General features: G+C 47.2%; 1 protein-coding gene across 4 annotated transcripts in view; it reads right to left on the bottom strand.

The window, feature by feature from the left end:
* Positions 1-17,405, bottom strand: part of YDJC (YdjC chitooligosaccharide deacetylase homolog) — a 66,148-nt gene that overhangs the window by 15,803 nt on the left and 32,940 nt on the right. For 3 of the 4 annotated variants that reach the window (XM_044990507.1, XM_044990509.1, XR_006573964.1), the window contains exon 2: positions 9,175-9,353. In XM_044990507.1, the coding sequence (XP_044846442.1) occupies positions 9,175-9,338 (164 nt within the window). In that variant the 5' untranslated portion in view covers positions 9,339-9,353. Of the gene's footprint in view, positions 1-9,174; positions 9,354-11,689; positions 11,788-17,405 lie in introns of those variants that run through there. The other variant, XM_044990508.1, reaches the window with a different exon arrangement.

Below are 17,405 nucleotides of genomic sequence, written 5' to 3'. Positions count from 1 at the left end.
GTCTCACAACTAGCTGAGAGAGACAAGATATTAAAGTTGTTTTTCAAGTCTTGCAACATCCAGGCCTTGTTCTGATCATCAGCTCCTGCTCTGATGCTAGCAGCATCCCACCAGCCACACAAACCTGCTGCAGCACACAGCTGGTCCAACCCAAACCAGCAGAGGGGGCAGGGAATTCCCCTTAAGTATACTTCAGTTCCTTCGATATTTTTATGTCCCACTGGGCGATTGATACAGTGAAACCTGCACTCAGGGCCATTTCCAATAGGCAAGCCTTGTCTTCAGTGATATCTCTAAAACGTCCCCAAGCTTTCCAGTGTGAATTAAGTTGACCTTCAGTGAACATCCTGTCTACATCAGGCAACCAAATTTTGTTGGCCCATTGGGTGGCTGTCTTAACAGGGCCTCCCAGAGGATTCAGGAGGCCTGGGGTCTTCGGTGGCGGGGGCCCCCGCTTCAGCGGTAATTCGGCGTCGGGGGTTCCTTCCGCTCTGGGACCCGCCACCGAAGTGCCTCGAAGACCCAATTGCCGCCGAAGACCTGGCACTTCGGCGGTGGGTCCCGGGACGGAAGGACCCCCCACCGCGGATCTTCGGGTCACTTCGGCGGTGGGTCCCGGGACGGAAGGACCCCCCACCGCGGATCTTCGGGGCACTTCGGCGGTGGGTCCCGGGACGGAAGGACCCCCCACCGCGGATCTTCGGGGCACTTCGGCGGCGGGTCCCGGGACAGAAGGACCCCCCGCTGCCAAATTGCTGCCCAAGACCCGGAGCAGAAGAATCTCTGGGGGCCCAGGCCCCGCGAGAGTTTTCCGGGGCCCCCATAGTGAGTGAAGGACCCTGCTCCAGGGCCCCCGAAAAACTCTCATGAAAAGCTCCCCTCCCCGCCAGGCAGCCCTGTGTCTTAAGCCAGTTTTCATTGTGCTTTTTTGATATAACTTTGCAAGAACACCCAATATCCTACTGTGGCTGTGGAGGTGTCTTCAGCTGGGGCATGACGGGAGGTGCCACCTTAGACTGGGAGCCAATATTCAGAGCAGGATATAATGAGGGGCCTAACCAGGAAAAAAGATGTTTCAAACTTTGTAGGTGTTGACTCCCGGGGACATTCAGGTTGTATATTTCTTTTCAAACTACTAGACCAGCATCTTATTTCTTTGAGGCTCTATTTATTCAGCTTCTTAAAACCTGCAAACATGGCTGTAGACTAGTGTCTTGTGAGCTATGGAACAAAGAAGAGCAGTACAAAGCCAAGCAGTACTGAAAACTGGCAAGCTAAGTGCTGTGAGACAAAACCAGAACACAACCCCTGCAGTGGTATAAAACCCCACCTATGCAAAGCGATTTCCCATATGCAAACCAAGACTTTAATCAGAAAAATATGCATGGAAATTGTTTAAGAACGCTTTACTAGATGCCCCAAAGCCACAATCCCACAATTGAGGAAGAAGGCTGCACTGATTAAAAAACCAACCTGGTTTAGAGGAGACATGAAAGCAGCTATAAAAAATGCAACAACTGGAAGAAAGGGGAAGTTGACAGTAATGAATATAAATCAGAAACTAGGAATTTTAGAAAATTGATAAGGGAAGCAAAGGGACACAAGGAGACATGTATGGCCAGCAGAGTTAAGGACAATAAGCAGTTTTTTAAGTATATGAGGAACAAAAAGAATCCTAACAATGGTGTTGGTCCATTACTAGATGGAAATGATAGAATTATCAATAATAATACTGAAAAGGCAGAAGTGTTCAATAAATATTTTTGTTGTTTTGGGGGAAAAACAGATGATATAGTTATATCGTATGATAACATTATTTCCATTCTACTAGTATGTCAAAGGATGTTAAACAGCAGCTACTAAAGTTAGACATTTTTAAATGAACGGGTTGAAATAAACTTGTATCCAAGAGTTTTAAAGAGCTGGCTCGGGAGCTCGCTGGACTGTCAGGGCTGATTTTCAATAAGTCTTGGAACACCAGAGAAGTTCCAGAAAACTGGAGGAAAACTAATGTTGTGCAATATTTTAAAAAGATAAATGGGATGACCAGAGTAATTGTAGGCCTGTCAGTCTGACCTCAATCCCAGGCATAATAATGGAGCAGCTGATATGGGACTCAATAAATAAAGGAGGGTAATATAATTAATGCTGATCAACATGGGTTTATAGAAAACAGATCCTGTCGAACTAACAATATATTTTTTTAAAAATAAGATTACAAGTTTTATTGAGAAAAAAAATAGTGTTGATGTATCAGAGGGGTAGCCGTGTTAGTCTGGTTCTGTAAAAGCAGCAAAGAGTCCTGTGGCACCTTATAGACTAACAGACGTTTTGCAGCATGAGCTTTCGTGAGTGAATACCCACTTCATCGGATGTGTTGATGTAACAGACTTACAGACTAACATAAGATATGTGACTTGATACCATATGACATTCTGATTAAAAAACCAGAAAGATATAAATTTAACATGGCACACATTAAATGCATTAAAAGCTGGCTAATTAATGGTAATTAATGTAATTGTAAATGGGAAATCATCATCATCAAACAGGTGTATTTCTAGTGGGGTCCTGCAAGGATCACAGTTTTCGGCCCTACACTAGTTAACATTTTTATTAATGATTTGGAAGAAAACATAAAATCATCACTGATAACGTTTGTAGATGACACAAAAATTGGGGACATGGTAAATAATGAAGAGGACAGGTGACAGAGAGAGTGATCTGGATTGGTTAGTAAAATGGGCACAAGCTAACAATATGTGTTTAAATACAGCTAGATGTAAATGTATACATCTAGGAACAAAGAATGTAGACCTTATATACACGATGGGGGACTCTATCCTGGGAAGCACTGACTTTGAAAAAGATTTGGGGAATGGAGTAGATAATCAGCTGAACATCAGCTCCCAATGCAACATTGTGGCTAAAACAGCTAATGCAGTTCTTGGATGCATAAACAGGGGAATCTCACGCAGGAACAGAGAGGTGATTTTACTTCTGTATTTGGCACTGGGTGACCGCTGCTGGAATACTGTGTCCAGTTCTGGTGTCCACAGTTCAAGAACAATGTTGATCAGTTGAAGAGGGTTCAGAGAAAAGCCACGAGAATGATTAAGAGATTAGAAAACCTGCCTTATAGTGACAGACTCAAGGAGCTCAATCTATTTATCTTAACAAAGAGACGGTTAAGGGGTGGTGTGATCACAGTACCTACATGGGGAACAAATATTTAATAATGGGCTCTTCAGTCTAGCAGAGAAAGACATAACATGATCCGATGGCTGAAAGTTGAAACTAGACAAATTCACACTGGAAATAAGGTGTACATTTTTAACAGTGACAATAATTACCGTAATCGTTGGAACCATTTACCAAGGGTTGTAGTGGATTATCCATCACTGACCATTTTAAAATCAAGATTGGATGCTTTTCTAAAAGCTGTCCTCTAGGAATTATTTTGGGGAAGTTCCATGGCCTGTGTGAGACAGGAGGTCAGACTAGATGATCACAATAGTCCCTTGTGGCCTTGGACTCGATAATCCCAGTCATAGATTCAGTGAAAGTGAGATCTGGTGGGATCTGCAAAGCAGTGCCGTGAGGGATGGGAAACCTGGTATTTGCCAAGTTGGCCATCTCAACACTGCATAATTTCTGATTGCAAAGGCATTGCAAGTTAACATTACCCAAGGCAGCCCTGCCTTGTGCACAGGAATAATTATGTGCTGGCTGTTTGGCTCACAAAGGCTGCAGATGCTTGGGGGGAAAACACACAAGCCATCTGTCCCCACTGTGGATGGCCTGGGACACAGACTGTCTAAATACTTCCATACTCAGAACTACCGATGGCTGAAGCAGCTCCTCTCGTCAAAGTGCAGGGTTAAGCAGTTTCCCGGAGATGCCATTGACAGCTACTGCTTCTCTGCAGTGGGGTTTCACCCATGCTCGCTGTTCCTTACAACACTAATGCGTGCAGATCCACGGGATCTTAGAGCGACACTTCACTATAGACTTTTGCAGATGCTGAAACCTGTACACAGACTTCCCCCAAAGTTTCTTGGGGCAGAGGGCCCCGCACTACTGCTCCACAGCAAATAAGGCTGAATTCCTGTATTCCTTACATGGGGGCTCAGGGACGATATGAGTGGCTGGAGAAGAACCAAACAGGGGACACTGTGGGAAGGCAAAGATCTACATCTGGATGTTGAAAGTTGTGGGGAGTTGGTTTTTTTTATTTTTTTGCTGCTGTTTCCCACACTATACAGGCGCTCATTTTGCTTTGTAGCTCCTATGAAGACCTGCTAATTCCTGCTGTCTTACTTCCGCCAGTCGCCCAACCACAGCATAAGGCAACACATGGTGCTCCAAAGGAGGCCTAGCATGTCTAGGATGACACACACTTCACAATCATAGGGCTTGTCTGAACAAATACTTAGTTTGCGGCAAGCTGGGGTGTGAATCTACCCCGCACTAGCCTGCTGTGTGCTAAGTTTCATGTGGACCCTGCTGACGCTCACTAATAGTTCCCTAGTGTACTTTGATCTACTCCTGTGTCAAACCTTGATAGATCAAAGTCCACTAGGGAGCTCTTATTGCATGGCAGCAGGGTCCACGCAGACACATAGTCTGCAGCAGAATACGTTCACACCCTGGCTAGCAATGAACTAAGTATTCATTTAGACAAATCCACAGTGTGGCACAAAAATAAACTAATTCCCACGTAATTCTGAAAGGAGATATCTCAGAGAGAGAGAAGAACCCTCATTTATTTGTACTCAATAGTTAAGCTATGTCTGTGTTTGAGGCCAGTTACTTTAAGGGTTCTTCTCTACTCGGACACACCCCCAGAACCCCGACCAGGGGTATTCTATCTGCTACCCAAGATCCATAAACCTGGAAACCCTGGATGCCCCATCATCTCAGGCATTGGCACTCTTACAGCAGGATTGTCTGGCTATTCGGAGTCTCTCCTCAGACCCTATGCTACCAGCACTCCCAGCTGTCTTCGAGACACCACCGACTTCCTGAGGAAATGACAATGCATTGGTGATCTTCCTGAAAACACCATCCTGGCCACCATGGATGTAGAAGCTCTCTACACCCTAGTATGCCAACATTTTTTATGGCTGACCTAGAACAACGCTTCCTCAGCTCTCGTCCCCTAGTGCCCCTCCTCTACTTGCGCTACATTGAGGACATCTTCATCATATGGACCCACAGGAAGGAGGCCCTTGAAGAATTCAACCTGGATTTCAACAATTTCCACCCCACCAACAACCTCAGCCTGGACCAGTCCACACAAGAGATCCATTTCCTGGATCCTAACAGTGCAAATAAGTGATGGTCACATAAACACCACCCTATACCGGAAACCTACTGACCACTATACTTCCTTACATGTCTCCAGCTTCCATCCAGGACACATCACACAATCCACTGTCTACAGCCAAGCCCTAAGATACAACTGAATTTGCTCCAATCCCTCAAAGACAAATACCTACAAGATCTTTATCAAGCATTCTTCAAACTACAATACCCACCTGGGGAAGTGAGGAAACAGATTGACAGAGCGAGACGGGTACTCAGAAGTCACCTACTACAGGACAGGCCCAACAAGGAAAATAACACAACACCACTGGCCATCACATACAGCCCCCAGCTAAAACCTCTCCAGCACATCAACGATCTACAACCGATCCTGGAAAATGATCCCTCACTCTCACAGACCTTGGGTGGCAGGCCAGTCCTCGCTTACAGACAACCCCCCAACCTGAAGCAAATAATCACCAGCGACTACACACCACACCACAGAAACACTAACCCAGGAACCAATCCCTGTAACAAACCTCGTTGCCTACTCTGTCCCCATATCTACTCTAGCGACACCATCAGAGGACCCAACCACATCAGACACACCATCAGGGACTCATTCACCTGCACATCTACCAATGTGATATATGCCATCATGTGCTAGCAATGCCCCTCTGCCATGTATATTGGCCACATCAGACAGTCTCTATGTAAAAGAATAAATGGACACAAACCGGACATCAGGAATGGTAACATACAAACGCCAGTAGGAGAACACTTCAATCTTCCTGGACATTCTATTACAGATTTAAAAGTAGCCATAGTTGAACAAAAAAACTTCAGAAACAGACTTCAAAGAGAAACTGCAGAACTAAAATTCATTTGCAAATTTAACACCATTAATTTGGGCTTGAATAGGGACTGGGAGTGGCTGGCTCATTACAAAGCAGCTTTTCCTCTCCTGGAGCTGACACCTCCTCATCAATTGTTGGGAGTGAACTACATCCACCCTGATTGTATTAGCCCTTTCAACACTGGTTTTCCACTTGTGAGGTAACTCCCGTCTCTTCACATGTCAATATAATAATGCCTGCATCTGTAATTCTCACTCCATGCATCTGAAGAAGTGGTTTTTTTACCCACGAAAGCTTATGCCCAAATAAATCTATTTGTTGTTAAGGTGCCACTGGACTCCTTATTGTTTTTGTGGATACAGACTAACACGGCTACCCCTGACACTTGTCAGCATTAAAATGTTTCCCAGGCCACCCAGCTTGTTTTCCCAGAAATGATTTAAATCAATTTCACATGTTTAGAATCCAAAACAATCCCTGTTTGCTCTAATAAAATAAGGGAAGGGAAAGGAGGGCTGTAGTTTGTACTGGCAAATGTCCCTCCATTTGCCAGTACAAGTAGTCAGCTGACAGTATAAATGCTGTGATCTGGATTCAGTTACGCCTTTTTAAACTGCAGTCACATGGCCTACTTTCTGAATACAGAAGTGTACGTAACCAGAAACTAGGCCAGGTGGAGTCTATATTTAAAAACCTGCCAGCGAATAGGGCTCGCAAGTAGAGTTATAATGCCAGACTATTACCAGAGTGCCAGGGTTTAAAGCTTTTCATGGTATATCTGTATCTTGGGAAAGTGTTTGCTTAACCTCACTGTTTTACATGATTTTTTTGATTTACTAATAAGCAGGCCTCTAGCTTACATTTTCCCCTGACACTTCCTTCTGCCTGGCAACAGTTGCATATCATTTCTAACAACAGACAAACCTGCCACTAATAACTGGTCTCTTGTAGGCAGAGAGGCCGTGGACTGAAGGGGTCTGGAGGCCTTTCCCTTAGAGAAAGTCCCTAGCTCAGGGTTGATGTATGATGGTAGGAAACCTGTGCTGGTGCACCTATGATCTGTGGCTAGAAGATCACAGTCTATAGGGCTGCCAATTAGGCCTCTTCCCTGATGGCCAAATTCACTGAAGACATTCTTGTCTTTAAAATATGACTACAGTTATACACATCATGCAAAACATGCATGCCACCCTCCAAGCATATCCAAATCTCTTCCAAAGGTGGCTTTGGATGCACACAGAGAACTAGCATGAAGTTGTTAACACAAAGCTGTCCCCTGTGAACAACTGGAGTTGGGAAATGGGACACAAGGTTTCAGAGTCCCAGCAGAGCCCTCTTTTTAAAAAGATGCTTTTTAGTCTACACAGTGCTTTCCAGGTCCAGCTTTTCAGTAAGTACTTCTCTTTCCAAGGACTAACCCAGTCTGGAGCTGCGGTATAAGCTGAGTTTTGCCTTCTAAATGAGTTACAAATAATACTTCATATTAAAGGATTTGCTGGGTTAATCCAGGAGCCCTGAACATACCATGTGATGTGATACAGAGCCAAGTGTGACAGCATCTCTTAAAAAGCCCCTGCAGTAATCAGGAATATATAAAATAATTCAGGTACCTGATACTCCAGAAAATTCTTTGTCTGTGTGTGTTTTTTATTAATGGTTTTACAAAACCTAATATGAGTAAAATGCTTTCATGACTGTTAAAAAATGTTTTTTTTGGTTCGAATTGCATAGGTTTGCAACCCAAACATTGCAGAATTGTGCTAGTGCCTGAGAACCAAAGTGTGAAACCCACTAGTTTACTTTCAGTGTCCAAACTGAGTGAAATGCAAAAAGTAAACAAACAGCATAAATGGTAAAAATAAGTGAGATGTTTAAAATTCATTCAGTTCTAATAATCTAGGGTGTGAGCAGTTCAGTAAGGACATTTGCTTTTTCAAGCATGGACTTTTCACCTGATGGTGTCCCTTGAAGCGCTCTGGAAAGCAAGAGATCAACAAACCCAGATTGTGACAATGAAAGAAATAACAATCAGGATAATCTCCATTCCACCCCCGATACATGTCAGGGGGGAAAATGTGCAAAGTAGTGGCTAAGAGGAAGCAGAACCATTTAGGGTACGTCTACACTGCAATTAAAAACCCACGGCTGGCCCGTGACAGCTGACTCAGGCTTGTGGGGCTGGGGCTATGGGGCTGTTTAACTCCAGTGCAGACGTTGGAGATCCAGCTGAAGCCCAGGCTCTGGGATCCCAGGAGAGGGAGGTCATAGAATTCAAGCTCCAGCCCGAGCCCAAACATCTACATTGCAATGCAACAGTCCCTTAGCACAAGCCCCAGTCAGCTGACCCGGGTCAGCGCAGGTGTTGAACTGCAGTGTAGACGCACCCTTAGAGTAACGTTTGCAGATGAGTATATTTTGTTTGACTATGTTAATAAAGTAGTGTTGTAGCTGTGTCAGTCCCAGTATATTAGAGACAAGGTGGGTCAGGTTGGTAATATCTCTTATTAGATCAACTTCTGTTGCTGAATGTGTATAACACCTTCAAAAGACGAGCCTGAAAGCTTAAATTCATACCTGTGCTAGACACTAAAAATCATGGACTGGATAGACACTGGATGTATGGCTCATTACAACAATCTGTAATCCACTAACCCTTCCTTGTCCTACAACTGCAGTGAAATTACTGCCCACTTGACCTTGAATGGACTCTTGCAACATGTGTTAACTCTTTATGTTAAACAAGATGCTACAACTAAATACAAGGTGTGACACTCTGAGTGACCTGAAGAAAAGCTCTGTGTAAGCTCGAAAACTTCTCTTCACCAACAGAAGTTGGTCCAATAAATGATATTACCTCACCCACCTTGTCTCTCAATGCACTAGCTCTAGTTTTCCTGCACAAGTCTGGGAACGTTGAGTTTTTCCATTTGGCTATGAATGTTACAGTTCTGGTTCTGCTCACATGGTCTGGGGAGGTTGCATGTGAAGAGGACTAAAGTAAGTAGCTCACCTTCTTGCCAGTTGTGCTGCATCTGGCGCAGCACTGCCATTGACCAGAAGGGAAACATTGGAAACTGCTCCAGCCAGGAAACACTCCACGATTCCTTGGTTCCTCCTTGGGCAGTAGCCAAAGTCATCTCCGGTTACAATAAACTTCACTCTGGCCTGAAGCATCCTTAGGGGTCAGCCCTGACAGGAAATCAAAGGAGACAAAATCAAAGCAATGAACGCTGTAGCACATAAAAGGGATACAGGAAAAGGCAGGATCAGTATATGTGAATGAGAAATAGAGAGAGAATAGATAAATGAATCAGAAAGTGACTCTGCCTCCTGCCAGATCTGCTGCTCCACCGTAGCTGTTTACAATAGTAATGACTAATATACTGGCATTCTAGTAATTGTGGTTCTCACACAGAGTACTCTGCCCCTCCCTCAGTGCCAAGATCAGCCTCCTTCACTTTTCTATTCAGGGAAGGAAGGAGTGTCCTGCTATATTACCCAGCTGGATTAAGAGTAGTTTTTCCAGTTTAACAGGTCACTGATTTACATGGTGATTTAAATGACTGATGGTACATCAAGGTTCAGAACCCTCTGGTTTCTGGACTCCATCATAGTAAGCTAGCTGCTCAAAGTATCTGAAGAGGAGAGTATCAGAGGGGTAGCCGTGTTAGTCTGGATCTGTAAAAGCAGCAAAGAATCCTGTGGCACCTTATAGACTAACAGATGTTTTGCAGCATGAGCTTTCGTGGGTGAATACCCACTTCTTTGCATCCGAAGAAGTGGGTATTCACCCACGAAAGCTCATGCTGCAAAACGTCTGTTAGTCTATAAGGTGCCACAGGATTCTTTGCTGCTTGAAGAGGAGAAACATCGGAATGCAGAGCTCAGACAGTCCTAGGAGAAACTAAACCGTTAGTCTATGTTAAAAGACTGACTTCTTCCAATAGCCAAATCTCAATGAAAATCCAGTCCAAAGAAGGGTGCATGATGGTTTCTGGTTCTGTATACGCTGTCTGAATTCTGCGGTTATCCCACAGAAGCAGCTTACGTTCTCCTACATCAGGGTTTCAAAAAGGCATGACATTTGGGTTGGTTTTTTTAAGTAAAATAGTGGACAAAGGAAAGCGGTTAGAGCCTTAAATTCCTCACACTGCCCTTCCCTTTCCAGTTTGCATGCCTCCTCTGATGAAGAGTAAGCAAGATTCCTTTACCTCAGTATTCACACTTTCCTGTCACACAGATCTGAGGTTTGTTTAACTATTGAGCATATGGTGTTTGTTCAGCATTTGACACACAGGAAGCTGGAGATTTTCTGCTTCACCAGAACAGCTCTGAGAGCAGAGGGCACCTTGGGAGTCAATCACACCCTCTTTTGGGTTTTTTTCACCCCTCTCTATTGCTCTTCCTTTCTTCTTTCCTTTTAGCAGTGGTCCATCATCTCTGAGCCTTTGTTTTTAAGCTGGGACTCCAGCAATAGTAAGGAGGCTGCTGTGCATGCGCTGAGAACAAGCAGGAAGTGTGGAGCAGCAGAGAAGTGAGCTATTTATATAATCCACACAGTGTTTGCTTACGAAGAGGGTAAGAGACCTAGAATTCATAACAGTGGCCCAAAATCAATAGGGCAGAAAGTAACTGGCTGAAGCAAAAGCATACTTGTCTCGTTTTGTAAGCGATTTTTCAGTATAATCAATCTGCTTATTCACAGGGCAACGCTGCCTTTGCTCATAAATCGTATCAAAATATAGCAACAAAGCACCCCCCCCCTTGGAGCTAGGGTGACCAGAGAGCAAGTGTGAAAAATCGGGATGGGAGTGGAGGGTAACAGGTGCCTAGATCAGAAAAAGCCCCAACTATTGGGACTGTCCCTATAAAATCAGGGACATGGGGTCACCCTAATTGGAGCACTTAACACTGTCCGCTACAGTATTTCATCACAAGAATCCCTAACGGCAGGGACATTCAGATCCCATTTGTGGCGTGACAGCAAGTGCCCTGATCTCCTGAAACAACCAGGAGCAGGGGAGGTGCCCTCCGGGGGCCAGGAGGGAATTGTCCTGCAGGAGACAGACAGGCACCAACCAGCCCCTGATCAAGCAGTGAGGGGAGGGCGAGGGAGGGCGGCTGACCCCTGCACGCTGCTGCTAGACCCTGCAAGGTCCCGGGCTGAAGGCGAGGCCCTAATGATTTCCCGGCTAGTCCCGGCGTTAAGCCCCCTGCCTGCACACCACACGGCTCCTCAGCCCCACTGCCCAACCCCTGCCCTGCGAGCCGGGCTCCTCTGCCAGCTCCCCCGCACTGAGCAAAGGGGGGACCCCCCCCACGCCCAGGAGCGCCGCCCCCGGCCCAGGTACGTGCCGCCAGCCCCGCGCCGCGGCCGCCTTCCTCCCCTTGAACGCCGCAGGCCGGCGGCTGCTCCCGGCCGGCGCTGCCGCTTCCCTCCCTCCAGCCCCGGGGCGAAGGGCGGGGAGCGGGGCCCGTGCAAGCCAGGGCACTTGCCCCCTGGCGGGGAGGGTCCCCGCACTCACCCATCATGAAGCGCCCGCACCGCCCCTGGCAGCAGCTGCAGCAGCCATGACTCGCTGCCGAGCCAGGCGCCTCCGCAGTGATGCGCGGCACAGAGCCGCCGGCGGAGGCTGTGGCGGGTGCGCCCCCCAGTGGTGAAAGCGGGCGGCGGCGGCGCGGGTTTCGCGGGCCCTGCTGGAGCTGGGGCACTGGCCGGGCAGCAGGCAGTAAAAGGAGGGATGTGCCCCCCGCACTGGAGTGATTGGCAGACAGCGCTTAATTTGTGTCAGGGCTGAGCCCGGGCACCTCTAGGGCTCGGCAGTTCAGAGCCCGGTGTGTCTGGGCTCGGCAGTTCATAGCCCCGGCGCCTCTGGGCTCGGCAGTTCATAGCCCCCGGCGCCTCTTGGCTTGGTAGTTCATAGCCCCGGTGTGTCTGGGCTCGGCAGTTCAGAGCCCCGATGTGTCTGGGCTCGGCAGTTCATAGCCCCGGCGCCTCTGGGCTCGGCAGTTCATAGCCCCGGCGCCTCTTGGCTTGGTAGTTCATAGCCCCGGTGTGTCTGGGCTCGGCAGTTCAGAGCCCCGGCGCCTCTGGGCTCGGCAGTTCATAGCCCCTGGCGCCTCTGGGCTCGGCAGTTCAGAGCCCCCGGCGCCTCTTGGCTTGGCAGTTCAGAGGCCCCGGCGCCTCTGGGCTCGGCAGTTCAGAGCCCCGGTGTGTCTGGGTTCGGCAGTTCAGAGCCCCCGGCGCCTCTGGGCTCGGCAGTTCAGAGCCCCGGTGTGTCTGGGCTCAGCAGTTCAGAGCCCCTGGCGCCTCTTGGCTCGGCAGTTCATAGCCCTGGCGCCTCTGGACTCGGCAGTTCAGAGCCCCCGGCGCCTCTGGGCTCGGCAGTTCAGAGCCCCCGGCGCCTCTGGGCTCGGCAGTTCATAGCCCCCGGCGCCTCTGGGCTCGGCAGTTCATAGCCCCGGTGTGTCTGGGCTCGGCAGTTCAGAGCCCCGGCGCCTCTGGGCTCGGCAGTTCATAGCCCCGGTGTGTCTGGGCTCGGCAGTTCATAGCCCCCGGCGCCTCTGGGCTCGGCAGTTCATAGCCCCTGGCGCCTCTGGGCTCGGCAGTTCAGAGCCCTGGTGTGTCTGGGCTCGGCAGTTCATAGCCCCGGTGTGTCTGGGCTCGGCAGTTCATAGCCCCGGCGCCTCTGGGCTCGGCAGTTCATAGCCCCCGGCGCCTCTGGGCTCGGCAGTTCAGAGCCCCGGTGTGTCTGGGCTCGGCAGTTCAGAGCCCCCGGCGCCTCTGGGCTTGGCAGTTCATAGCCCCCGGCGCCTCTGGGCTCGGCAGTTCATAGCCCCCGGCGCCTCTGGGCTCGGCAGTTCATAGCCCCCGGCGCCTCTGGGCTCGGCAGTTCATAGCCCCCGGCGCCTCTGGGCTCGGCAGTTCATAGCCCCGGTGCCTCTGGGCTTGGCAGTTCATAGCCCCAGCGCCTCTGGGCTTGGTAGTTCTTAGCCTCTGCGCCTCTGGGCTCGGCAGTTCATAGCCCCCGGCGCCTCTGGGCTCGGCAGTTCATAGCCCCGGTGCCTCTGGGCTTGGCAGTTCATAGCCCCGGCGCCTCTGGGCTTGGTAGTTCTTAGCCTCTGCGCCTCTGGGCTTGCCGCCTCAGTTATGAATGTAAAAAAAAATTCTTTGCGCCCCATCACCTCTTTCCTTACAAATTAAGCACTGCTGGCAGAGCTCTGAAGGGCACTCCCCAAAAGAGGGGGGCTGATATGGCGTTGTTGTATTCAGGGTAGTTGTAGCCAAGTGGGTCCCAGGATATTAGAGAGACAAGGTGGGTGAGGTAATTTTTTTTAGTGGACCAACTTCTGTTGGTGAGGGAGACAAGCTTTCAAGACACACAGAGACCTCACAGCACAATCCAAGGTGAAAGGGATTGTTTAGCATCAGTAGTTAGCAGCGATTATAAGGGACCATTCCAGGTAGAGTGGCCAGTTAACACCTCCATCCATTTCATCCTCACCCATAAGTTTTACAATCAACAGCAAACACTTTATCCAAACCATGGCCATAGACATAGGAACTAGGATGGCTTCCCAATATGCCAGCCTCTTCCCAGGCCACCTTGAAGAAGAATTTCTAGACAAATGCACCACATAACCAGTGATATACCTGAGATACATCAACGATATTTTCTCCTCTGGACAGACAACTTAAACTCCCTCATAGATTTCCACTACAACTTCAACAACAAACTCACATCCATTAAACTCTCTCTGAAAGACTCCCACACTAGCATCAACTTCCTGGACACCACAATCAGCTTCAACAATGGAACCCAACAGACAACTATATACAAGAAACCCACGGATCACCACATCTACCTTCATAGATCCACTAACTACCCCAAACACACCAAGAAATATGTTATCTACAGCCAGGCACTCAGATATCACAGAATATGCTCTGAGGAGAAAGTCCAAGATATACCTTAACACACTTAAAACCACTTTCACCAAACAAGGACACTCCACCAGAGAAGTAGATTGCATCATGGAATAGGCCACCCAAATACCCCAAGAAAACCTGCTTCAATACAGAAATAAAACCCGCTCTGCCTACATCCCATAGTTGTCACCTACCATCTCACACTGGAACCCATACTGAATTTCATCAAATACCTACAACCCTTACTCGATGGGGACCCCATCCTGAAAGAAATCTTTCCGGAAACCCTGCTTCTGTCCTTCAAACAACCCCACAACTTCTCCAAGCTCACATCAGAAGCAAGCTCCCCACAGACCAGGACACACCAACTCAAAGAAGCACCAGACCCTGCCAGAACAACAGATGCAAAACCTGCAGACATATTGACACTGCTACAACGATCCACACCCCCAAACAACACACGAGCTATGGGTCCTACACATGCCTATCACAACTTGTGGTATACCTCCTCCAGTGCACTAACTGCCCCAATAACAATTATGTGGGTGAAACCAGACAATCACTGCGCTCTTGAATGAACTCATACAGGGAAATGATAAAACACAAAAACACCATATCACCTGTGCGTGAACATTTGTCACAAAGCAATTTCTGTATATCTGACCTGTCAGTCCTCATCCTCAGAGGAAACCTGCACAACACTTTCAAAAGGTGAGCCTGGGAGCTTAAATTCATTACTGTGCCAGACATCAAAAATCATGGACTGAACAGAGACATTGGATTTACTACAACAATATGTAACCCACTAATCCCCTCTTTTTGTCCTGCAGCAAAGGTATTAACAGGCCACTCTACCTTGAATGGTCTCTTACAATATGTGTGAACTACTTTTGCTTAACAATCTGTTCCACCTTGGATTTTGCTTTGACCCTGGGAGTTCCTTTCCCACACCTAAAGAAGAGCTCTGCATGGCTGGAAAGCTTGTCTCTCTCTCTCTCACCATCAGAAGTTGGTTCAATAAAAGATATTTTATTTACTTTGTCATTGGTGGGCATTTCCATAGAACTCATTGCCATAGTACCTGAGCATGCCAGGTGTCCTCATTTATACCAAAAGAGCGGGGTGCTCCTAACCCAGCACCATGGTAGGAGAGGGCAGGAAGATGGGATGGTATTATTACCAAACTTTACTGCTGAAACTAGAAAACATAGGCACTCCTCCTGCTTTCCTGATTTGTTATAACTGCAAAACTCAGTCTACATTTATGCAAAGACGACTAAAATGCTGGATGTTTCCAGGGACCTTGGGCTATTTTTTTTCCCCATAGCTGAACCTGGGGCTGATTTATGGTTTCACATCAGTTTGCATCGTTGTACAGCTTTGTCACAAAACTAATTGAAATGCTCTGGTTTCAGCTGAGTTTTGTGTTGCATTCTCAGGTTCATGAGAACCTGAATCCCACCAGTAGGAAATGCATGTTATTCAGAATGAAAGAAAACCCTATTGGATCAACTACGTTTAACAATACAGCAGATAGGCCCCCAAATGCTGAACTGACTGAAGCTACACTCCTCGCCATCTGCTAAGCTGTACAGGGCCACAAAGCTCTTGCGTGCTAAATCAACCAACCAATTATCAAGAAAACCTGAGTTATCTGAATCCTCACATTTACAAAGGTCTTGGGTGTCCTGTGAGACATTCATAAAACTGAGGTTCTACTGTATTTAATATTTTCTGATATGACCTTGGTGTATATTTCCCCCTGTTGCACCCCAACATGCCCCGATGGATTCAGATATAAAACTATTCCCAAACACAGCCTTACCATGCCTGGGAAGCGCTTAGATACTACAGTAATGAGTGGTATAGAAAACCCTGAAATAGACAGATAGATAAAATATCCTTTTCTCCCAGACATGCCCACAACACTCACCATACAAAGAAATGATTCCCTTTCTCAGACCTACTGATGAGGTTAGATTTGTACCTGTAGCTGTATATGGTATGACTAGTGCAATCACACAGGATGTTTTCTTTTGTTTCCCCAGTGTAAAATGAATCAAAATCTTTTTTCACTAGCACCATTTGGTTCATGAATTGCCAGGGTAGCTCCTCAGTCGTGTTTTTTACCTACTTTTGTCTGTTTGCAGCTCTGAGCTTAAGTGTTGATCTAGTGCTGAAATCCAATCCAATAGACCTTGATCAGGAAGTGCCTAAACTTCCTATCCTGGGATGGGGAGGGGCATTGGGTGGAACAGATCAATTGTCTGGGGGAATATAGCTTAGATCACAAGCTACCATTTAGTATTGGATTCAGGCCTATCCCTTATGTTGCATGTAAAATCCTGTTTCTCTGGGCTTTGAACTGCTTCTTTTCCTTAATGCAGAGAGAAAAAAGGTTTAATAGATTGTGTGAATAGTCCCCAAAATGTTGAGTAAGACATATTATCAATGTTCTCAACTATGAAGGTAGAGGACCAAGTTTCATCAATATTCAGTGAGCCTCATCTCAGTTGTTAGGATTGTCCCTAAATGATCGGAATACTGCTGTACGCTTCTTGCATAGGCCAGAAGAAGAAATACCAAGGTTAAGTAGAGTAGCTGGTGTTGGACTAGGGCAGGGTTCTCAAACGGGGGGACGGGACCCCCTCAGGGGGTTGGGAGGTTATTACATGGGTGGTCGCGAGCTGTCAGCCTCCACCCCAGACCCTGCTTTGCCTCCAGCATTTATAATGGTTTTATAAAGCATTTATAAAGTGTTTTTAATTTATGGGGGGGGTCGCACTCAGACGCTTGCTATGTGAAAGAGGTCACCAGTACAAAAGTTTGAGAACCCCTGGACTAGGGAGAGGCTAACCAAAGTAGTCCATTGTTGTGTGTGGGATCCTGTTAAAATTGTCTGTATTTAGATAAATCCCATTTGGCAGGTTTCTCCAGGAACCAAAAGCCTTTTCTCAATTCTGTGGAATCCTAGGATAAGAAATCCAAATCTCAGGGAGTTCCTTGCAAATGCTGATGTTGTTTAGAGTCATTAGCCCGACAAAGGAAACTGAATATGTACACAACTCTCAGAGAGAAAGAGATGAGACATGGACACACCCAGAAAAGTCATTCATGTTTGGGAGAAGGCAAAAGTTAAACATGAGTCAGTGGAAAATGGTTTCCAAAAGGAATGTATCGTTTGAGCAAGCTTCCCACAAAGGAAATGACCATCTTGTCCAGCCCTGAAGCACCCACGGAGTCTTATGAGGAAAGTTTTTTAAAACTAGGCATGTTTAATCTTGACAAAAGAAGACTGGGGGAGGGAGAGG

This window comes from Mauremys mutica, chromosome 16 (assembly GCF_020497125.1).
Source record: "Mauremys mutica isolate MM-2020 ecotype Southern chromosome 16, ASM2049712v1, whole genome shotgun sequence".
In the NCBI taxonomy this organism is placed as follows: Eukaryota; Metazoa; Chordata; order Testudines; family Geoemydidae; genus Mauremys; species Mauremys mutica.
Note: the sequence above shows the minus strand (reverse complement) of the source record. Positions and strands in the feature narration are given on the sequence as shown.